This window comes from Anolis sagrei, chromosome 1, assembly GCF_037176765.1.
Source record: "Anolis sagrei isolate rAnoSag1 chromosome 1, rAnoSag1.mat, whole genome shotgun sequence".
Lineage (NCBI taxonomy): Eukaryota > Metazoa > Chordata > Lepidosauria > Squamata > Dactyloidae > Anolis > Anolis sagrei.
In genome coordinates this window covers 82,364,146-82,388,604 of record NC_090021.1, presented here as the reverse complement: position 1 = coordinate 82,388,604, position 24,459 = coordinate 82,364,146, and the positions used below count along the sequence as shown (strand labels likewise).

The window sequence follows — 24,459 nt, the reverse complement described above, 5'->3', positions numbered from 1 at the left end:
AAATATAACTATTGAAATTCTATAGGATATTCTAGTTAGAGCTACAAACTTTCAACAGTGTATTATTTACATACTTCATGCTACAGCAATTAACTGACACAAGAAGTTATTGTGGACTACTATCAGAAAATATGTTTCTAGCATATTTTTCCTCATATTTTATAGCTCATTTTGTATCTTACATTCTGATTTGGAGAGTTTAAATGGAAAAAAAAGATTCAATCTAAACATTAGGAAGAACTTTCTAACTGTATGATCTGTTCAGCAGTGGAACTCACTGCCTCAGAGTGTGATGGGGGCTCCTTCTTTGGAGGTTTTAAAACAGATGCTGAATGGCCATCTGTTGGGGCTGCTTTGATTCTGTATTCATGCATGGCAGGGGGTTGGACTGGATGGCCCTAGTGGTGTCTTCCAACTATGATTCTAAGATTATTAAATATATATATATTTGTGAAGAGTCAGTTCAAACATTTCCTGACAGAATAACAAGGAAAATAAGTCAGCTTAATAAACTACGGTTTGCAGTTGGCCTATTTTCCATGAACCACAGTCAAGAATAGTAATCACTTGTCCAAATTCAGATACAAAAAGTTGCAATTAGTCAAAAGCAGAGGTGAACACTTCAGATTTTTTTTGTGTTTGACACTATGGGATAGCTGCAGCTCATTCTTGTGAATTAGACTGTGATGTAATATTGCCTTACAATTATGATTCTATGGACTGCTTCTAGTTCAGTGGTTCTCAACCTGTGGGTCCCCAGGTGTTTTGGCCTACAACTCCCAGAAATCCCAGCCAGTTTAGTTGAAGGCCAAAACATCCGGTGACGCACAGGTTGAGAACCACTGTTCTAGATAAAATATAATTAAAAGATGGAGTTTGCTTTTATCCAGTTTCAAATATCTAAAGTGGGGGGCTGGCTCTGAATGTAAGCTTTGTGGATACAAGATCATACTGTTGATATAAAACCATATATCTAGCTATCAATAGATAACATATGGAGAAGCTAAAGTATTAATCTTATTTAACAATGAAGGGAAAGCATGCATCATTTGGAAAATTTGAGACCTGTAAGTATTTATTAATACACACTACTCTATAAAAACCAAGAACTTGTGTTATCCTTTCATATACTCCTACCCATTCCTGCTTAGCATTTGCAAAACATGCAACACTGATTGTAACAACACTGACAGTTACCTGTGACATGCGTTGCTCTTGCCAGTGTCAAAATGAGGGCTCTGTTGAGTTCCTCTGATTCTGCGGAAAGGACTGTTTTGGGCTCATTAAGGAAGCGTGTGAATTGTGGCTGAACTTCAGAGCTGCCCAAGGCAGTAATTAACCGAAGAGCTGTGCTTTCAACACTTTAAAGAGAATGCATTAGTTTTGTTTTAGTGAGAAACAACATTTCTTATGATACCTTCAGGAAATTGAAGTCGCAAACATCTTGCCTTAAGTTTCATTACTGAAAACGTTTCAAGATGAAAAGGCACATTTATGCATGATTCCAGTTTTTTGTTATGGTTTACATGAATTCACTCTTAAATATCATAATCAAATACATTTCCATTTATTCACATTAGAAGCTCAAACTAACGGAAATGGATGTCCAAATCAGGACCCGCTTATATTAAACAGGATAGAGCAGGGGTCCTCAAACTACGGCCCGCAGGCCACTTTCGGCCCGCCAAGGGCACTTACCTGGCCCACGGAGGAGGAGCGCCCCCCTCACAGTGCCCCTCCCTTGGCTGGCTCACGCTATCCGTCAGGCCCGATGGGCAGCGTGAGCCAGCCAAGGGCAGCTGCTCCGCACGGCCTATTCGTGCGTAAAGCACCTCGCGAGGTGCTTTATGCGAAAGTAGGCCGCGTGGTGCTGCTCCTCCCTTGGCAGGCTAATGCTACTCATCGGGCCCGATGGGCAGCGTGAGCCAGCCAAGGGCAGCTGCTCCACGCGGCCTACTCGCGTGTAAAACACCTCAACCTGACCAAGGGGCGTGGCTTCCCAAATGGCCTCATACATGCTGTCTGCCTCCTTGATATGCTACGCCTGTGCTGTCAGGCACATTACAATCAGTGTTGCATTATATTTGAGTAAATACGATATTTGTGAGAAACAAAACTTACCACAGATGAAGCTGGTTCTGATTGGTCTGTGGCACAGCAGCTAAGGAATGAAGATTACTGAGTAACTGGACTCTGTAATGAGGCTGGATGTGGTGCATGCGGTAGCTGAACATCTCCAGCAAGGTGTGCAAGATTCCCCAAGCATGAGACTTAAAAACCGTGGGCAGGAGTTGACCTTGGGGGGGGGGGGGGGGAGAACAGTGCTGTCAAGCTATTTTTCTTACAAACATTAATGTGCCTTTATAAACCTGGCAAAATACAGGCATGTTTTCTTTTCTAAAAAATGATATTGTTCACAGGAGTAAAATCTTTACAGAGGAGGACCTGGACTTCCAATGAATATATTAATATTCAGTAAAACATACAGCAGAACTCTGCTACAGCTATTTTAGACAGCAGCTTAAGAGAAAACATTCTTCTCTAAAACATAGCTGTAAGCAATAGCAAAATGCTTAAGGACAAATCTTGGTCTTAATGTCTCAGTAAGTTGGAAACAATGGCAGAAACAATATTCTTTCCAATTGATTTTGGGCTTAGTTTTTCAGTGATACCATTGTCATATATGAATAATAAATTAAATCATTGGGTAGGTTGCAAGTGGACAATGGTTATGAACGCACACACACACAACAAGTTGTAATAAAATATAAAATAAAATATAAAATAATAAATATCCAAAGCTGGTACAAGTGTTGAAATATACATTTTTATTATGCACTTCCTCAAGGGTACAAACGCACCAAAATGTTTTGTTGTTTTTGATTTGGTATCATTCACAGGAAATCCTTTGAGGTTTTATTTTATTTTATTAACTTGATTTATACCCCCCCCCCCCTTTCTCCCTTTGGGGCCTCTTAAGTGGCTAAAGGTGAATTGTTTTGATATATTTATTTAGATTTTGGGTTCAACTATAACTCCCAACTGAAACTTAATGTCTCTCAGCACATCAAAAAACAAGGTCTCTTACTGATAAAACCTTTGATGCCCAAGGATTCAATTTCCATGTAAACCAGCAAGCGGCTATACGTTTCCACAAGAGCTGGAGCCAAGGCCAAGCTGGATTTTGCATGGGCCAGTTTGATCACTCTGGTAGCGATACTGTGGATAAGGCTGGGGAAGAAAGAGGAAAGAGAAATGTGGTATTTTCAAAATCGTACACATGAAATTAGTCCTCTAACAAACTTTTACATTGACACACATAGAGAGACACTTCGGTCACTTGCAGTTATTGGTCCAGACAGTACCTCATCTTGGCATGAACTGTAAGTGAATCCAAGAGGTTCATTGGCAATGGTGTGATGGATCCTGAAGCCATGCAATTAGTTCCTGGAAGAGGAGTCCTCATGTTGCCATTTCCATAAATGGTTTCTACCAGGACACCCATGGGTAATGTGAAGCACTCAGAATTAGTGGAATAAGCATTGCACAACAGGGCAATCTTGTAGTCATTCATCTGAAGGCTTTTGTTCCTTAAGCTCTGTTGAAGGAATCTATAACCAAAGAAAGTTAAATAGAAGAAATTATCTCAGACACAACTGATGTTCAAGAAGTTTACATCTGATAATGAAATCATGTTGGGATCATATCTGATTGTTTAAAATAGAAAGCTACCTTTTTTCAGAGGAAATCATTGCCTCTGCTGCATACTCCAAAGATTAAGAAAAAAACTGGGCTTTTTTCATGTGCTCTTAGCCTAATGAGGTTGCTTATAATCTTTTTACTCCCTGTTTTCCTTTGAGCACAGCCATTTTCCTGCTTTTATACAACACATTAAAATAATAAGAATTTAATATAGTTCTTCTGGGTGGTTTAATTTTTTTCACAAAAACTTACAAAGTACACTGTACAGCAAACAACTAGGAATTGCTAGTCTAGCATAAATCCCAAGAGTATAATTTATTTATTTATTTATTTATTTCCTGCATTTATTAACCGCCGCTCTCAGCCCTAGGGCGACTCGTGGCGGTGTACAGCACATAAAAGACACTTTACAATGAGCCAAGACAACAAAACTAACATATTACTAGTACACAACATCTAATTATACTAAAATAATCCGCTCCGTCTTATCATGGAATTGTAATCAATCTCATAGTCGTAATCCATTCCGGTTGTCATTTCCAGTAACATAGCACTCAGTTGAATGCCATCTCGAAAAGCCATGTCTTCAGGCCCTTACGAAAGGCCATAAGGGAGGGCGCCTGTCTGATGTCAGCAGGGAGGGAGTTCCACAGCCGGGGGGCCACCACCGAGAAGGCCCTCTCTCTCGTCCCCGCCAGACGTGCCTGTGAGGCAGGCGGGATCGAGAGAAGGGCCTCCCCAGATGATCTCAAGGTCCTCGTGGGCTCATAGGCCGAGATGCGGTCCGCAAGGTAATAACATAAAGAGGGTATTAGAAATGGGAATTACTCATGGTGAAGCTTGAGAGAATGAGGAATCGGAATTTGGAGCTTAGAATTGTCACTGTGAGCCTTCCTGTTCAGATGTATCCAAATGCAGGTCATTGCAAAGGCATGGGTTGACTGGGGTTTGTTGATATCTGGCACAGGAATACACTAAGAAGAGAAGAAACATGAAATTAAGAGCTAATGATAACAGGAGCTGATGAAAACAGCTCACCTTCAGGTCTGTAGAGACAAACTGTAGCTGAAAAGCAGTAGATATTGTCAAACTGAAACCATTTTCAGTACACTAGAGTTTGGGATAGGCGTGATGGATCATGCCCATCCCATGAATAATTAGGTTGTGTTGCTCAGAGGTTTTAGGAAGGAAATTATCATTAAATGACCAAGGCCCCTTCTACACTGCCATATAAAATCCAGATTATCTGCTTTGAACTGGATTAATGTAGATTCAGATAATCCAGTTCAAAGAAAATAATGTGAATTATCTGCTTTGATAATCTAGATTATATGATAATGTAGAAGGAGCCCAAGACAATAAACTGAAGTCCTTCAACTAGCATCACTGTCTAGAGTTGTTCCTGGGGATGGTGAATAAAACTGTCAAGTCAATAAACTGAAATCCTATAGAGCACCACTGCCTAGAATTGTTTTTGGAGAAAAACCAGAACTACCAGAGCGTTCAAGTTCAGTCCTGAACAAGTGATCCATAAGGTAGCGTAGCCAATGGTTTTTGAAGCCACTAGGTGGCATCAAAAGCCAAATGTCTAGCAGAGCCAACAGGAACATACTCGTTCTAACCAGCAGTTTGTCCACAAGTGTAACCGAGGCTGGTCATCCTAAAACTTAATACTAAAGATAGACAAAAACAGATAATATATTAAGTCCCTCCTACTGTGTTAGTTTTCGTTTTCTGACTTGGGATGAATGGTGCGATTGTTGCTGTCTACATGGTTGTGAACTACCAATCAAATCGCTCTCAAAGATACATAACAACAATTTGATTGGTAGCTCCATCTGCACTGGAGTTAAGAATCTTTCTTTTATATTCTCATTTGTTTACTGACCTGCTAATTGTATTATGCAGCAAGACTTCTCTCAAATCCAGATCCTTCAACTTTTAATTTTTCTCTCAAACTTAATTTTGATTTTTTTATTAGTATAGTTGTTCTGAATGGGTGCTCTGCAGATTTCCATAATTTTTTACATTTAAAGGGACTGTCTCTTGTAAATACTGATGTGTAAGCATGCTATTTAAAACAGTCCTATGGTACATGCTTTCTCTTCCTTTGTTTCCTGCAGATTTTTGACCGATTTTTTTGTGTCATATTTAATTCTTCAGCATGTTTCATACTTTTAAAGAGTTTTTTTCCTGCACTTAAGACTGAGCCTCCATTAGAAATGATTTCTCATACTGTTTTTTTTTTTTTTGCATCTTTCATACTTTTACAGTACATTCATTGTAGTCAATCACATTGTAATCAATCTAGGCATGGATTCTGAATTCCTACTACTTTTCTAGACAGAACCTGACGAAATGAGCATTATTCAGTTTTCCTTTTAGATGAAATCTATGTTGCAACTAATAGTAAATATGTTTCATGCAAAAGACTCACTTCTTTCTCAGGGTAGAGGAGATCAAAAAGCTTCATAACAGGGAGGAAATCAGCTAATGCATTTTTCTGGATGCTTCCAGAGATGAATTGTAGTAACACCCACATTAGATGGTCTCTGCCTTTAATTAGTCCTCTTCCTGCCAACTGTAAAAAAATACATTTAATTCCTGTGTATTAATAAACATTCCCACACACTGAATGTAAAATGGATATACAGTATTGAAGACTGAAAGGCATGGTTAGTATTTCGGTAAGGTAAAGGTTTCCCTTTGACATTAAGTCTAGTCGTGTCCGACTCTGGGACTGCTGCTCATCTTAATTTCTAAGCTGAAGAGCTGGCATTGTCTGTAGATGCCTCCAAGGTCTTGTGGTCAGCATGACTGCATGGAGCGCCATTACCTTCCTGCCAAGATGGTACATATTGATCTACTCACATCTGTATGTTTTCGAACTGCTAGGTTGGCAGAAGTTGGCAGAAGCTCACCCCGCTCCCTGGATTCAAACCGCCGACCTTTCAGTCAGCAAGTTCAGCAGCTCAGCAGTTTAACCCACTGCACCACCAGGGGCCCCTTTTGGTATTTCGTATTTAACAAAAATACACTAAATCAGGAGTGGAAACATGCAGCCAATAGTTTGCATGTAACCCTGAACTATTTTCTTGTGACCTTTTAAATCCCTCTGGACAATTTTCCCCATTGTCTTCTATGCCAAAATCCACCCCCAACAATCCTGAGTAATCAACAAACTACTGCATGAAGACATCACAATAGAGCAGGTAGGTTTATATGTCATCAACATCCCACAAACATTGAAGAAAACATTAAGCTGTAAATAGATGAGAATAAAACAAGATCAAAACCAGAAAAGACGAAAATAAAATTACATCGAAATCTACATGCCTATTGGGGGAATGGTGACAAAATTTGCCCCACCAAAGCATCAGAAGTTTGGAGTTTATCTGGATTTTTTAAAAAGTTGTATTTAATCAATGCCTTCAATAATTATAAGAAAACAGAGGCCACTATCAAATTGCAGATGTTAAAGCATGGGTAGCTCTCTGAAAAGTGTCATAATACAAAAATGGTATCTAAATCGTCCACTTTAACCAAGCTATAAAACCTGCATGCTCATTATAATCACAGCAATACATCAAATTGTCACTAGCGCATCTTTCAACTGTTAGTAACCTCCTTCCTGTACATGTCCAACATTAATTGTTTTGGATTTCCCATTAAAATAACCAACACGTATTTGCCATGATCGACAAATTACACTATATAGCAGTAGGAAGGCAAATATATTAACGCACTCGCCTGCCATAGAGATACCTAGTGCTAGATTTGGGAATACAGAAAGGATGGAGACTGAAGGTTGGAGAAACTGCCAATGGTGGGGAATCTACCTTTTGATGAAGAGATAGGACCATGTGGGGGAAACTCGCAAACTGAAAAAGTACGAAGAAGATAAGCTGACTCGAAAGATGCTGCCACAGCAACTGGCTGGTTCCTCCATCATCAAATTTCTCCTCTGTCTCCGAACGCTCCATGGCATAGACCACAAGATCCACCAGCTGGTCCTCCAGCACTGGACACCGTTGTTTATGCTGCAAAGTAAAAATGAGATGCGGCATTCCAAAGACTGGCATCCATCATTTTGACTCTCCTCATTTCAGCACAGTTACATCAACGTATGTTGGGAGAAGCATGAAATGAGTTCTGAACACAAAGGTTTACAAGATAAGCCAAGGTATTAAAACTGTTTGATGTTACAGGTCACATTATTAGTATTTTTAATGAAAACATCATCGCTTTAGTGTTAGGAGTCTTATTCCACTTTCCCCATTATCTAGTTGTTTTCTGCAGCTCGTGGAGTTAACAGATACCTGAAAAGCCTACCTATGCTGTCAATTAGGATGCTCCTTACAAAGATCTCCAGATGGGTGCTTCCCCTGACTGTCCCTGTTGCAGTTGTGAAGAGACAATTACACTCCCAATGAGGGGAGTGTAATTGAATTGGAAACCAAAGAGATGCGTTCTCTGGGCCCATGTTGATGAACTCATTAAATATGGCTTACATTTCCTAAGAATGTAAGCAATTAAACTAGCAAATCTATTGACTTTGTTTTTCCTGTCCAATTGATAGGCTTCTTTCATGTGGTTTAATAGCTTCAACCGAGCATATCTGATAGTGAGAAAGTGGATTTGGAATTCCATCTGGGGTTTAAAAGTTGTGATTTTTTTTTTGCTAGTTGAAAGCGAGCCATTCTCAAACTTAATAATTTAAACTAATGATAACTAACATTGGGTTGCTGTGAGTTTTCCAGGCTGAATGGCCATGTTCCAGAGGCATTCTCTCCTGAAGTTTCGCCCAAATCTATTGCAGCCATTCTCAGAGATTGAGGGGTCTGTTGGAAACTAGGCAAGAACAAGCCATGAGAGTAAAGTCTCAGGGGAAAAGTGTTCTTATCATATATCAAGGGAACCACTGACCGCATAGGGAAGCTGATGAAGAAACACAACCTACAAACGATCTAAAACCTCCTAAGAAAATTCAACAAAGGACAAGAGGGATCTTCTCAGCAAAGATCAAGAGGGATCCTCTCACCTCTGCAGGATTCTACTGTATACCATGCAGCTGTGGACAAGTCTACATAGGGACCACTAAACACAGCATTGCCCAAACATGAATCAAGGAACATGAAAGGCACTGCAGATTAATTCAACCAGAGAAGTCAGCCATAGCAGAGCACTTGATAAACCAGCCTAGGCACAGTATATTGTTTGAGAACACAGAAATACTGGACCACTCTAACAACCACCATGTCAGACTAGAAGCCAGTGAAATCCACAAGCATGTGGACAAATTCAACAGAAAAGAGGAAACCATGAAAATGAACAAAATCTGATTACCAGTATTAAAACACCTCTAAAATCAAGACAGTAAATAAAGAGCAACACTCAAAAAGCAGAGGAATTCCAAACATGAATCAATCAGGGCCAGCTAACACCTCCAATCAAACGATTCCTCCAGGCAGCAACCAGCTAGGATTTGAAGCTGCAAGGCCATTAAATACTAATCAAGGTGGCCATTTGCAACATTCACACTTGCCTCAAGCAGACAAGAGTTCTTTCTCTCACCCTGGACATTCCAGTTATAATAAACCTCACTTGCTTAGTTTCCAACAGACCCCTCAACCTCTGAGGATGCCTACCATAGATGCAGGGGAAACGTCAGAAGAGAATGCTTCTGGAGCATGGCCATGAAGTCCGGAAAATGCACAGCAGCCCAGCAATTCTGGCCATGAAAGCCTTTGACAACTGATAGCTAACATTAACTTGAGCCCGGGGCTTGAATAAATTAAAAGCACAAGTGGCTAAATCAAAAGCAGAAGGTAAAGCTGTTCAAGAGAAGGAGGGAAACGGTGCCTGTGTGAGTCTCATTACTATTTCTTCTTGTTTGAAAATTAACTCTTAGTATAACATGGAAGTGTAGCCATTATGTGGAGATAACGAGCCTCGTTGCAATATTACAACAGTTTCTAAACAGTGTTGCTTCTCCTTGATTTTATCTTCATCTACTGAAACAGTTGAAATGTGCATAGATCTTCTACACCAAGCATGGGCAAACCAGTCCTCCATCTATTTTGGACTACAACTCCCACAATTCTTGGGAGTCAAAGTCCAAAACACCTGGAGGGCCAAAGTTTGCCCATGCCTGTTCTACACTCAAGATTTTGGAATTTTCTGCATTTGTATCTGTATGGCATGAAGCAAAATTTTGCGAACAAAAAGCTACATTGATTCATGTACTGCACACCCTAGCACTACTATGGAAACTACCATACCATTTCTGGGCATCTGCTTTATAATGTATATTTCAAAGTTTCATATGGTGCACCTGTAACATAACACAGCCTTAATACAAAGAAAAGGTATTATTTTAAAAAGACAATACAGAAAAGGTACGGAGCAGCTCAGAATCTAATCATGAATATGCCTTGTCCCTTTCTAGAGGCAAAAAAGTGGGTATATGTGGTATGTGTACTAATTTTTTTAAAGAAAAAAAATTCATCAACCCCAAGGATTTGCAAAATGTATTTTATTGTCTCTTGTTGTGGCTTCTTCAATTAACATGGAGCTCAAATGCCCCTTTCAAATTTGAAAAAAAGAAAACAGGAAAAAATGGCTGAGAGGACCTTCTAGAGATTCTAACCTCATCCAATGTGCATTGGTTTTTGCCATGAAAAAGGGATTATGCTTTCAAATTAAGAATTTGATGCAAGAATGGCAAAACTTTGGACAAACTCAGGAACAGCACTCTCTCTTTCACATGCTCTTTGTCAGCTCAAAACTGCCAAAAGCTACAAATCTAGCTGTGCTTTCTTGAAGCATGCTTTAAAAAATGGAAGACTTCCAATCAATAGGAAAGCATTAGTTGCTTTTGACCCTGTCTTTCAAAAACACAATGCCATTATCACAGGTCAACCACGTTACAGATTTACAAGGGCAATATTAACACCACCAGTTGAGAATACTTTTTTTTTCCAAATGCAACTATTTATGAAGCAGAGCAGAATGCAACAGACAATACTACAAACTATTTCATGAATCAGCATGCAAAACTACTGTGTACAGGGCTTGAAATTCACTCTAGTTTGATAGGGAAAAGGGCAAATCTCAAAGGGCCCAGGAATGCAAGGCTATATCAGTTTGGAATCAAATTATTTCAGAGGATACAACTGTCATGTGAATTAAAAAGCCAGGATTTCATTCTATGTTTATTAATTTTTAATAGAAGAAAACAGAGAAGCTAGTTCTAGGCTTCTGTAACACTTTAATTTGACCAGGAAATGAAATCCAGGGATAGTTGTATATAGACTATATGCTTAACTGCTCCTGCACATTCTATAGTGGCCTCAACTTACTATCTCTTCTAAGGGAACAACAGGTATAAATAATAAGAGTGACAAGGAGGATAACTATCGGACACCAAGATAAACTAATCTAATTGGGAAGATGCAACAGGTGTCACAACCACAGGAATGTAATTTGCAAGGTATGAAGAGTGGTACATGCTGCTCAATTACTGGCAAAGCCACTTGCAGTGAGGGAAGATGAACCAATGAGAGAGTTTCACTCCATGGTTTGTTTAATGCAAAGGAGGGCGACTCTGAGAAGTCCTGGTGTCACACAGACATCCCAATCATATCTAACATAGCATACATCCAAATTCCTTTTCTTCTGGGTCATAAAACTGCTTCCTGCACAATCTAAGGGGCATGTGCTATTTCACCATCTTTTTACAACTCTTTTTGGTATAAGGGAGATCTTTTGAGATCCAAAGAGGCTGGTTTTGGTTTCTGATTTTGGAAAGGAGTCTCATGGGCCTTAAATAAAAATGTAATGAAACTGGCCCCAATCCCTTTAGGTTAGAGGATGAGGAGCAAACCCAACACTGAAAGCATTTTAATCCAATGCTCATAGGAGCATTTTTTTAAAATCAGGACTGAAGCATGAGAAAAAAGGGTGAGAGTCTCCTGCTTGGTGAGAGCATTCAACAATGTAATGCACTGAGGGGCTACTGGTGATACAGCATTAATTGACCCACCATGAACTGTGAGGGCTGAAAGAAGGTACATCGGCAGTGTCTTCTGAAAATATCTATGCTGGGTATGTAGTTGAATATTACATATATTATGATTAGCTAGAAGCTACCTCCCCCCCCCTCCAAGGCTGTGTCTCATACAACCATCATCATAGGCTATCACTCATGGCCGAGTATGATTGTCTTCCATGTGTAGAGTCTCGGAGGTTAGTCTGCAAATGACTGTAGAGATCTATTCTGGACACAGCAAAATTAAACAACAATATGTATCAAAGAAAAAAGATCAAGCAATTTTGATAACTAAATTCAACACAGAAGTTGCTTAGAAACACACTCCAATTCAGCCCAGTGTATTATCAGTGGCGAAGACTAGGGGAAAATATCCCATTTGATATACATAAAGATGACTCTTATCATTCATTTGTCAGGGATGCTGCAGTGAAGGTGATAATCATAAGGCTTTCTATATGTCCTTGGACTGCAATTCTTCAAAGTCATAGTTAACACAGCCAATGTTGAAGAGTGCTGTGACTTGCAGTCCAACAACATCTGATGGGTCTCGGGATTCCTATTTTGCCTTTTGCAATGCCCAACTTGTACTGACTAGGGTTTCTCTGTACTTTTCTGCATCTATGTCTACTGTTTGCCTCTCTGGATGAACTGCGAAGGAGCTTTCAAGGGTGTTAATATGGTGCTATAAATATCCCAGTATATTCATTAGTCTGGAAGGAACCAGTGCTCACATGTATAACAGCACATAGTTATACCACCACTTTATTGGAGTGCCTTTCTTATGTAGCAGCCATTAGGCAATTGAACAATCATTTAATGCTTCTTGTGGACCTTAAAGAGCACCTTCTCTTTCTTTCTTTCTTTCTTTCTTTCTTTCTTTCTTTCTTTCTTTCTTTTAATACAAGTGAAAATTACATTTCACTGGCAGGGTTTTGTTTTTCTCAGTTGCTTCTCAAGAAGAGGCTGGATTGCTGACAAATTCAACAATAAAACATAATTTCACCCCAGAAATGTTTCTGAATTAAAATGTTCTGCTCAGTTAAACTGTGTGGGGGAAACAGTCTTCATAAAAGTAATAAGTATAGGATAGAATATAGTGTTCTTGTTCTGTCACCTCTTTTTTCCCCTCTTTCAATGATAGACTGAGAAAAACATACACGGGAATGCTTCTCTCTCAGTGCCATTTCTTGCTACAAAGAGACCCCAGTTGCTGGTTTGCCTACACAATGAATAGAACTGTCAAAGAAGGAGAGAACTGCATCATTAAGTACATGGTTGGCCTCAAACATTTCTCTCGTGTGGATATTTCCAGATAAAGCCATCTCCGTGAGTTTACAGCACAAAACAAGTGACGTGGTTGACATTACTCCAAGTAAAATGCAGTAAATAGTGAACAGTTATCCTGTGCAAGTATTTGAGTTAGCCTATACAGTGAATTATTTTGTGTTGATAGCACTGTGAGGTACTAACTAGTTTGAACTTCTGGTGTACAAATGTGCAGAAACATTACTCTGTATTGTGAGGGGGGGGGGGGGCAAGTGGTGCCTGAGCCTGCTTCACCTGTATTCACAAATAAATTTATATTATTTTTGAAATTCAAATTTTTTTTTCTAGGCTCTGGATGCTTCTAGTCATCTATTATATTCTTTCTCTACCAATGTTTTTTGGAAGCATGCATGGAAGGTGGGTAGAGGAGACCATTTCATTTTGAAATGCCATTAGATGCCTGGCACAGCCTCATTAATACTGCTGGGAGGGTGACTTTGGGATAACAACATACTGGGAGGAGGGAAGTGGGCAGGTTTTCCTGGCCCCTAAACATTCTGGTGCCCTGATACATAAGGACATGCCCACTCTTAGGTACATCTACTGGACTACTGTGATCTTCCATGGTGGACTACCTCTATGTTCCAGCAGTGGCAGCAGTACAGCAGAAATGTAAGAAATGGCCGTCTTTGCAGTTCTGAAATTCCTTTGCTTAAAGACTCATTTACTATAGAAGTTACTATTTTTGGCATACAGTTAAATCATGATTTTTACTCAAGTCTTAGGGATTAAGTGGCTATGGTTTAATTTTGATCTACTAGGTTGTAGAATCCTACTAGGCGTGGGCTGGTCCATGAGGTCACGAAGAGTCGGAGACGACTGAACGAATGAACAACAACAGGTTGTAGATTTACATCTATTATTTTATCCGGGTTGGGAACTGTGTTGCAGGCCAACAACATCTTCTAGGTGTTGTTGGCCTGCAACTCTCAGCACTCTAACTAGTATTTTATTTATTTATTTATTTATCGTGTCATCTGCAACCAGAACATTGTATTACATTTCTAACAGAACAAAACAAACAAACGATCCAGAAGCTCTAACTAGTAAACCCAATGGGAGTTGAAGCCTAAAAACATCTGGAGGGGTACACAACTCCCACTACTATTTTATCGTATTTACACTGCCTGTACCATAATATAGGTTCTCTAAACATGGGGCAGTACATACACATAATAATAAATGTATCTATAAATACTGACTGCCCTGGAACCTGATAAGATTTTTTTTGTCATGTCAGGAGCAACTTGTCATAATAAATAAATAAATAAATAATAAATAAATAAATAATAATAAATAATAAATAAATAATAATAAATGTATCTATAAATACTGACTGCCCTGGAACCTGATAAGAATTTTTTTGTCATGTCAGGAGAAACTGCAAGTTGCTTCTGGTGTGAAAGAATTGGCCGTCTGCAAGGATGTTGCCCAGGAGACACCCAGATGTTTATCATCCTTGTGGGAGGCTTCTGTAATGTCCTCACATGAGGAGCTGGAGCTGATAGAGGGAGCTCATCCGCGCTTTCCCCAGATTCGAACCTGCAACCTGTTAGTCTTCCTGCCCACACAGGGGTTTAACCTACTGCGCCATCTTATCCCCTGATAAGATGGCAAGACAGGTCAGACAGCATTGAGCTTCCAGATCATTTCTCCAGTGACCAACCAATGTAGCTTTTTGATGTGCTCACATAATTCAGTGAAAGAAATTTTACATGAACTTTTAAAACTTTTGTATTCTAAATATGCTTTAACATAAAGTAACCTGGGGCTGCTGCTGGTGTTGCTGCAACAACACCGGAAGCACTCCAAGTGGCCAGATACTGGTCAAAGGACATTTAACCAGCTACCAAACTCACAAGTTGTGTATTTTTCTGTTTGTTTGCTTTGTTATGTTAGAAATGTAATATAATGGACTGACTGCTCTGACACGACAAATAAACCTGGGGCTGGAAACATTTTCTAGAGAGGAATTATGCCCCCCCCCCCCCAGATACAAAAAGAGATCAAAGAGAATAGGGGGAGAAAAGGGGGAGTTAAATAGGAGACATTGCTTCATTGCTCTCCAGTGCAAGTAAGTTCTTATTTCATCTACTCAGCTATATTCATGTCCTATTTTTAGCAATAGCAATGTAAGCAGATCACCTGGATACGGCACATGTGTACGGAGTTGTACACACTCAGGCCCCGGAGCAAATAGGCCCAAGTCAAATGCACATTGTCGCATGGGGTGAGATGGACAAACATGGCATTAACGCTAATTTCAATTTAATCATTCATGAGTTACATATGCGGTGCCATATGAATTCCATTTTTATGGAGTTGTAACTGCCAGATATTGCAGTGCACAAACAACTTTTGCAAGATATTAAACCCAAACAGACCTACATCCTTTGAGAACTGAGCATTTGATATAATTTGCACCACCCACCCTAAATTCCCACCAAGCAATATCACACACAATCCCTTCATGCTTTTTCACTGACACATGAACAAAAAATTCACAAACTGTTGCTATTATGGCAGCACACCTATGATTCATAGTTTGCCAGCATTTCCATTAAAAACCATGAATTCCAAAGTTTTGTAACTTGGCCATGAAGTTTTGCTGGGAGTTGAAAAGGTAACCTCAGACAGAACTCAGTTGGAAGTCAGACTCTCTCTTGAGACTTTTGCAAGATAGGTAGCAATATTTTAGTAAAGGAATTGAACAGTATTTCTTTAAAATTAAAAAGCTTTGTAGATATTTCTGTTTTGCTCACAACTATATTTACGGATACCTCATGAATATGAAGAAAGTATATTGGAGTACTCTGGTCAGCCAATGGGTTCAAAGCTGCCAACTTCCTGCTCACTGGTTGGCAGCAACCTCTCCCCCCCCCCCCCCAAGGTCAGAGTGGCCCAGATGTGGTTTCCACTCCAGTTGAGTAACTTAATATATAGGCCGGGAGCAAAGTGAGCTCTTATCAGTTTGCTCCAACTTTTTCCCATCTACCCTCCCCATGTTTTGTGTGGTATTTGTATAATTCTTCTATTGATCACAACTTTAAGGGGAGGTTGGCATTGGTTGTGGATCATGGTTTGGGTGACAAGTATAGTCCAGGCATTGGTTTTCTAGGGGGTCCCATCCAGGGAATCAGAGGTGTGGTCTGGAAATTCTTGCCCAGTGGGAGGCAGATGTTCTCCACACTGCCTGGGCTGCCCCTGGTGTGGGGCAGCCCAGTGGGAACTTCTAATTGATCAACAGGCATGTTGGTCAACCTTTGCCCACAGCTGTAATTTAAAAAAAGTGGTGCCATTATTTCCCAAGTTATGGTGCATGTCTGGTTCTTCAGTTTGGTATGCAGAGTGTGTGTTTCAACCTGAACGTTCAACTTACTGAATTGTCCTTTTCATTTTATTTTCTCAAAAGTCATTTCTATTTTTTTTTTTAAAAAAAGCTCTCAACTGGGCATTAAATAGTGTTTACAGATAGAATGCACAGAGATATAGCACAGTATAGAGTACTACAGACAAAGATGTAACAAATGCATAAAAACTCCCATTCCCCTGAAGGGCCTACAACAGCTGTGCATGTGCTGAAAAAAATATGGAAGAACAATGTTTTGACAACCCCACATTGAACCCAAATATTTGGTGGGAACCTGGTAGTGCTCACGCGGGTAACCTCAAGGCTGGACATCAGCAATGCACTTTATAGTAGGCAACATCTGTACCAAGTTCGGAAACTCGAATTAGTTCAAAACACGGCAGCCAGACTAGCGAAAGAAACATCTAGGAGTAAGCATATTACATCCATGTTAAAGTCACTCCATTAGCTGCCAATTAGTTTCCGGACAAAGAACAAAGCGTTCGCTTTGACCTTTAAAATCATACATGGTTTGAGTCCAGGTTACTTATAGGATCGCTTTCTCTCACATAATCAGACCCTCAGGAGATGGAGGTCTTCTGCGGGGTGGTTACTCCAACCAGTCAGAATCTGATTGGCAACTACTCGGAGGACCTTTTCACTGGCCACCCCAAGGAACAACCTACTGGAACAGCTGTCAGCACTGAAAATACAACTGAAGACATAGGTCTTCCAGCACACTGACCCTGTCAGTTTGAACTCTGAATTTTAAATGCACATCTTGAGTTTACTACATTTTAATCTCTGTTTTGTTTATTTTAATATATGTATTTCACATTTTAATGTGTGTATTTTATATGATGTTTTATGATGTTTTTACCTGTGTTGTGCCTTGCTTTGAACCACAGAGAGAGGCAGGTAAGAAATATAACAACAACAACAAGTCACATATTTTGCCATCTTTTTGGTCTTTTCTAGACTTTTGTTAAAAAGACTGCTATTTAATAGTCAGGGAAGTGAAGAAACACAATGCCACAGCAGTATGTTAGCATGTCTTCCAACTCTGAGACTGAATCCATGCTTTCTATTATATGTGCAATACCAAGCGAAGCTCTGTCCATTTAGCAATAAATATTGAATGATTTGCACAGGATATATTGGTTCAAGGCTTCAGGACTTACACTTATGAATACCCAGATGTGCAAAGAGGGATGTCTGCTTATCACTGTTTTTTTGCAAAGCAAACATCAATGCACTTACAGCCATAAAATGCAAATAAGCTCTAATCCAATACGATACTTTCTCCATTCTAATTGGTTGGATCATTTTATTATTTTATACTTAAGAAAATATATCTTCCACAATAAAAGATTTTGTGGCCACTCTAATGTAACATGGAGCTACAGCCTTAATTGACTTCTTTACTCAGTACAAGGCAGAGGATGCGATATAGACACATGGCATCTGCCTTGTTTCATTGAAGGGAAGAGGAAAATGCCAGTGAGTAACTCTGATGTATTTACAAGGGGTCTACATCAGGTTACTGAATTAGGGTATTCACAGAGCCATGATTTGCTGAAAAATTGTGTATGTGAGAGGTATGTGCCCATTGGTACCTTCTTCTGGAAATCAGCCCCTTGTGTTCAAACAGCTCTGACAGTCATGAATGGCTCTGCATTGTGGTCAGAATGTTTAAAATGTATATTACAAAAGTGGGATGCTATTTTGTTATATCACTGCAAAGAGAGCCGGTGTGAGGCTCTTATTGACGATGGGAGTGGAGATTTCTTCTAGAATGAACTCCTTCAGCATCAAGCAAACATTATGGTCAAGTACAATCTCTGAAATAAAGAGTTTTTATAAAATGAAAACACTGACACAACCTTCACTATAGTATTGCAAACACCAACGCTATTGTACTTCGAATAAATATCACTTTAATTCAAAAGAGAGCAAGGAGGCCAATATTTAAATATACAAGTAGACAAAAGTGAATAGAAAGTGGGTTTGTTTCAATTTAATTTTGTATTTCTTTCTTTTCACCTATTTTTTATTTGGCCCATTTGCAGATACTGAAAAGGGAAGCTTATTATGGAAACTGAGGCTGACCTTTCCTAGTCAAGCTGACTTTTCATTTATGAATTCAAGCATGCTAAAATTTGACAGAAGGGATTTTCTTTCTGATTTTAATAGAAACTATTTCTTAAAGGCAAGGGCATTTTATAATCTGGACAAAAATATAGCATGTTTGGTACGTGGCTTAAGCCAACTACTGAACTGGCTATTAATGTCCTATTTAAACTACATTGCATTCTCAAAAACTCAGATTTCGATAGAACTTGGACCCTATATTAGCAAGTGACTGTCCCACCAATTTCAAGCCCTGGCCAGACACGTATTCTCGAACTGGAATCAGTGGCTACAAAGCAGCCAGCGTATCGTTAGTCACAATACAACAGTAAGGTTGTGAACATACCTGAGCAATGTTCAAGGTCTAGAGCATTGGAGGATGGGCAGGACAAGACAGGACAGAACAAAAATAAAGGAAGAAAAAAAGAAAAGACAAAACAGTGACTATGAGGCCAGCCTCAAGTTACCCCAAGTCAGACCAGGCCCTCCCACATGGTAAGGCAAAAAGAAAAAGTCACTGAACATTAAACCATTCATTACCACTGACGGTAATGAAAACATGCCAAGGCATCCAACAGACAAGTTCTAGAGACCATCTAAGCAGTACATCTACCACCAGTGTCACAACCAAAAAAAAAAAAAAAAGGTGAAAAAAAAGTGTTTCTACTACAAGTAAAAAATTGTCTGCTGCAAGTTAGAATCTGTCGAGGGTATATTTGAGGCTGGCCTTATAGGGGAAAAAAGCAATGCCAAAAATATTATTTTTTTTAATCTCTACTAATTTAGAAACCTTAAGCAATCTGTAAATAACAGAATAATCATGCCCAATTCACCTAAAGCGGTAATATTGAAGGAAGGAGGGAACAATCATGATCTGCACCTCAACTGTTTTGCTTAGTTAGCTATAGCAAAGAAAAAGAGAAAAGAAAAGTGCAGGTTCTATGCAAAGCACAAAGCATTATAGCACCATACAGTACCTGCTTGTTTAGACCTAGCATATTGCAGACCATATCTCTGGAATAGGGTTGCTCCAACACATACCGCAACAAAGCAGTCTGGGGCTCAAACAGATCCTTGAAAACAAAACAAAACAAAACAGGAAACAAATACCAACCTATTGACACAGAACAGAGTCACTCTCAAAGTAAAGCGTTCACCTTGACAAACACTGAAACTTGATTTCTTTCCCTTCTCGCACTTTTCAGATGGCAAGAGGTGGACTAGCGGTTTGACTCAAGAGTAAACTTTAACTTAGGCTAACATTCTCATTTTATTTTAAAACTTGTTTCACAACACTGAATTTTTACCTATTGATAAAATACTTGGCAACATTTTGACTCTGAAGGCATTGAATTTTTCACATAACAGTCTACTGTTGGAACTCTACCACCATGCTGCACAAGTTTATAGTCCTCATCAAGGACTTAAGATAGCCAGATGAGTTAGCTGGCAGGGAAAGCCTTTCTTCCATTGCCTTCTTGGTCTGTCCCCATCACTCTACTCTCTTCTCTTCTCCACTGCTTGCTAGACTGATGCTTCTGAGGGTCATGCCTCTTTCTATACAAAGCATCTGAGCACAAGGCCTTGAGTCCTCCGTTTTCTTCTTTTGTGAGCATGGAGAGAGACAAGATGTCTGAAGAGTTAGATAGTTAGATCCTGATTTACTTTCCTATAACTTAAAGCTTGACTCTGCTCCTGTACTGCTGAAGCTCATTTGCGCTACTGCTATGCTCAAGAAGCTTCAGATGTGCTAAACCGCTGTTATTGCTGGTGTTGCTTTTCTTTAGAAATGCTTTTTCTTTTTTGAAATTACACAACACCTATTACCTCACATATCCTTAACTTTGTCACTACTATACAATGCAAGATCCATATCTTGCATTGTATTCATCATGGTCTGGGATGCATGACATGAGTAAACCCAATAACTCTAGAAACCCTGGTTGCAAGTGTAGATTGCTCTATTGCTCCCAAGGAATACCAAGAGCATTTAAGTGGTGCAAACTGCTTTGCTCCATGATTTGCTTGGTATGCAGGTGGTCAGATGATACCAGACAGCCTTCATCATGGTCTGCTTTGTTGTTTACCTTCATGTCACTTCCAACTTATGGCGATCCTAAGGGAACCATATCATGGGGTTTTCTGGAGCTGAAAGCAACTCGGCCAAGGTTTTTTCCCCCCGTCCCCAATCGTGTCAGAAGAGATTTGAGAAACTGCAAGTCACTTCTGGTGTGAGAGAATTTGCCATCTGCAGAGAAATTGCCCAGGGGATGCCTGGATATGATACTATCCTGTGGGAGGTTTCTCACATGTCCCCGAATGGAAAGCTGGAGCTGACAGGCTCTCACCCTATCTTGCGGATTCGAACCACCAACCTTCAGATCAGTAGTTCAGCTGGCACAAGGGTTTAATACATTGCACCACTACGGCTCTGTGACCAAGGTCACCCAGGCAGATGGCTTCCATGTCCAAATGGGGAATGTGCTATGTTTTTAACTGATTATTTAAATGTATTTATATGTTACTGTTTTATTATTTTAATGCATATTGTATTTTGTATTTTATATGTTTTATGTCTCAATGCGGCACTGAATTATTGCCAAATTGGAATCTGCTCCGAGTCCTCTTTGGGGTTGAGATAAAGCGGGGTAAAATACAGTAAATAAATAATAATTGAACCCTGGTCTCCAGAGTCATAGTCCAACGTTCAAGCCACTACACCACATTGGTTTATCTCTCAATAAAGCAGATGGCCAAAACATGAATACATTAATTAGTTTTATTGATGCAGAAAAATATCTGAGTGGAGGGACTACATCCCATCTTCATTAACGAGATTGCACCACCCAAGCCCACACTAACACCAGTAAACTTATTTAAGCTTATTGAAACCATGAAATGCAAAATTATAGTTATTTCTCATAGCCTATAACATGAAGTGGGGGTGGTTGAGCAACTTGACAAGCATGCTGCTCCTAACGGTCAAGCCAGGGTTCCCTGGGTTTTCATGTCATGTGACCATTTTCTCACTTTTCACCATAAAAAGTTATACTTGTGATGCTTCATTGGAATGAAGTAAAAGTAAATGGCTGCATCTAATGTGGTTGTATCCTTGCCTTGGCCATGGAGACAGTGCACAAAGGATCTATACATTTTCAGACTGACAAACACAGCGAACGTGGAGACGTTGAAGTCAGCACAGCCAACTTGCCCAATACACCTTTCCCTTTGGGTTTGAGGAATAAATATTGCATCCCTTTATAACAACCCATAGCTATCAATGTTTGAAAGTGATGCAACTTACTATTTTCTGAAAAAAGCCCAGAAACATTAAAAACAAGAGGCCCATTCAAAATTCAGAAAGTAGAAGTAATTGCTTATAAAAGAGAAATCATCCTGAGAAGCTATTTTCTTTTAAAGGATTGTCTACTCTAAGTACATCTGTCTTCAGAAGATTCCCCTTTCTGTCAAGCTTTGTTGATAGGTTTACTAGCTACAAAAACAATGTTAAGGATTCTCACACTGCACAAGGAAGTTCTGGAAGCAGCTGATGGAGATGGAGAACAGCTTACAGTCTAGGAAGTGCTCATATTTACCAGCCAACTGTCACATGCACATCTACCTTATCATATGGCAAAAGGCCTTTCAGTGGGAAGCGAAGAGTTGTGGGATCCAGCTTCCATGAGTTGCAAATCGCACCAGAGTTATTTACTACAGGAAGAAGACTACACCGACCTACAGGTGTTAGAACCAAAGAGAGAAGAAGTAATTCACAAAGTGCATTACTCCCCAAATCTGTAAGGATTAAAAGGCCATATATATTAAATCATCTTTTCATAAACATACATAACTTCGCACGGGAATTAGTAAACAAGTAGTGTTCCGCAGCCATTCCTGATGGGCTTGACTTCCAAATCTCGTAGGCCTAAATTCAATTTAGTTCTAACTGAACCAATGTAAATTGAGTAAGTAAAATTCATGGAAGTTCTACTGATTCCAACTGAGACTTACAACTGGGTTTAGGTTCTTATAAGCAAGATGTCATGAGTTAAATATGCACCAAATTTCAGTTTTTAAGCCAATTTTATAGCTACCTACACGATACATATTTATTCCTTGAAATACCCTTACCAGGGTACACTATATTTTATTGTTGTGTGCCTTTAGTCATTTCTGACCTATGATTACACTAAGGTAAACTTATCACTGGGATTTCTTGGAGAGATTTCTTCAGAGGGAAGTTGCTTTTGACTTCCTTTGAGGCTGAACAGTGTGACTTGCTCAACATCACAGACTGGGTTTCCATGGGTGAGTGGAGATTTGAGGCCTGGCTTCCAGAGTCCAATTCCAATATCCAAACCCCTACATCATGCTGGCTCCCAAATATATTACATGAACATATGCCTTATTGGAATACTTACCACAAATGGAATTTATTCTTGCTGTAGGTCTGAAGGAATCCACAAAATCTGATACTAGGTTGCCCAACAACTTTAAATAAAATAAAAATAAAATATCCAGTTGAATAAAATTCACTCATCAAGTAAATTCAAATGTAAACAGTTGTGAATTAAAAATGTTGTTTTTGATTTTCCAACAAGTGCAATGGAAATAGTCTAGCAGCTGGAAACTGGCCTTGATGGGAAAGTTAATACAATTACTTAAGGTCATGTTCTCACGGTAAGACAATTCTCATTCCTTTCAAAAATTAACAAAGATATAGCTATAGTTACAGCTGTAAAAGGCAGCTCAGATGGGAAACAGAACCTTCTCTGGGTAATAAAAAGAGCTGGTATGCCTCTTAAAGGAACAATACATTCCCTGTATCTATGGGGGATACATTCCTGGACTTTGTGCAAATGCACAAAACTGAGGATAATAGGGAATCTGAATTCTGGCCCAAGAATATCACAGAGTGGCATTGGTGGATCTAGAACATGCCTTGAAAGGATATTTTTGTTGGACGTAGATAAAAGAAACCACAGATACCAGTCCTGCAAATACAGGAGTTACTATGTACTTAAATTATAAAGCTGCTTTGACTAGTGTGAGTTTCATAAAACTGTTTATGTGTGGGTGTCATGTTAAAAGTAACAAAAACAGGCTCCAATTAACATTAAAGTGAATGCTTGCAAGTTCCAAGTTTATAAAAAGCATACTGACACATTACAACAGTTGTTCTCAGATATTTTGGCCTTCAACTCCCAGAAATCCTAACAACTGGTAAACTGACTGGGATTTCTGGGAGTTGTAGGGCAAAACAGCTGAGGACCCACAGGTTGAGAACCACTGCATTACAAGGTTACAAGGTTAAAAGCATATTACAGACTACTGATTTCTTGTATTCTTCTGCTCTTGAGGACTCTACTTTGCAGTCCATTAAAAAAAAACAGTACTACCTTTTATTGTTTTATATTCAAATCTTACCCAATGCGGAAGTTTTCCTTCAGGATACAACTTTCGTATCTCTGTAACTGCAAAATATGCAGGCAATAAACATGCATTCCTTTCTAAAATATAGGCAACAACCTACGCAAGAAACAAAACAAAAACAAAAGAAGTGTTGAAAAATACAAACTGACAGGTCAGACAGAATTTCTAGCATATAAAGATCATATTTGGAGACCCAACCAGCCTCCTATATCTTTTTCTAGGATATCCCTCATGTTTTCAATTGTTTATTCTTGTCAAACATGGAATAGTTCCTGGTCATGGTTGGTCTTGAGCAAACATACTGGTAACATGACTCTTCTGTGAGGTGCAGAGTGTGGGAGATGCCAATCTTGGTCCCCACCCTCCCCCTTTTGTGCTTTCCTTGATATCTTTATTTTGTTATTTGTTGACTCAATTTGGCTTTAAGGCGTGTGAACTAAGCACCTGAGTTTGTAATTAGAAGAAA

At 39.3% G+C, this 24,459-nt stretch overlaps 1 protein-coding gene across 4 annotated transcripts in view; it reads right to left on the bottom strand.

Moving 5' to 3' along the window:
• The window catches only part of MED23 (mediator complex subunit 23), a 55,134-nt gene that overhangs the window by 23,806 nt on the left and 6,869 nt on the right, over nucleotides 1-24,459 (bottom strand). For 2 of the 4 annotated variants that reach the window (XM_060753376.2, XM_060753374.2), the window contains 12 exons: nucleotides 23,988-24,089; nucleotides 22,982-23,051; nucleotides 22,183-22,295; nucleotides 19,538-19,633; nucleotides 18,907-18,924; nucleotides 7,542-7,742; nucleotides 6,140-6,283; nucleotides 4,531-4,676; nucleotides 3,366-3,611; nucleotides 3,089-3,231; nucleotides 2,122-2,296; nucleotides 1,198-1,361 (listed from right to left, as the gene is read on the bottom strand). In XM_060753376.2, the coding sequence (XP_060609359.1) occupies nucleotides 1,198-1,361; nucleotides 2,122-2,296; nucleotides 3,089-3,231; nucleotides 3,366-3,611; nucleotides 4,531-4,676; nucleotides 6,140-6,283; nucleotides 7,542-7,742; nucleotides 18,907-18,924; nucleotides 19,538-19,633; nucleotides 22,183-22,295; nucleotides 22,982-23,051; nucleotides 23,988-24,089 (1,618 nt within the window). The remainder of the gene's footprint in view (nucleotides 1-1,197; nucleotides 1,362-2,121; nucleotides 2,297-3,088; nucleotides 3,232-3,365; nucleotides 3,612-4,530; nucleotides 4,677-6,139; nucleotides 6,284-7,541; nucleotides 7,743-18,906; nucleotides 18,925-19,537; nucleotides 19,634-22,182; nucleotides 22,296-22,981; nucleotides 23,052-23,987; nucleotides 24,090-24,459) is intronic. The other 2 variants (XM_060753373.2, XM_060753375.2) reach the window with 2 other exon arrangements.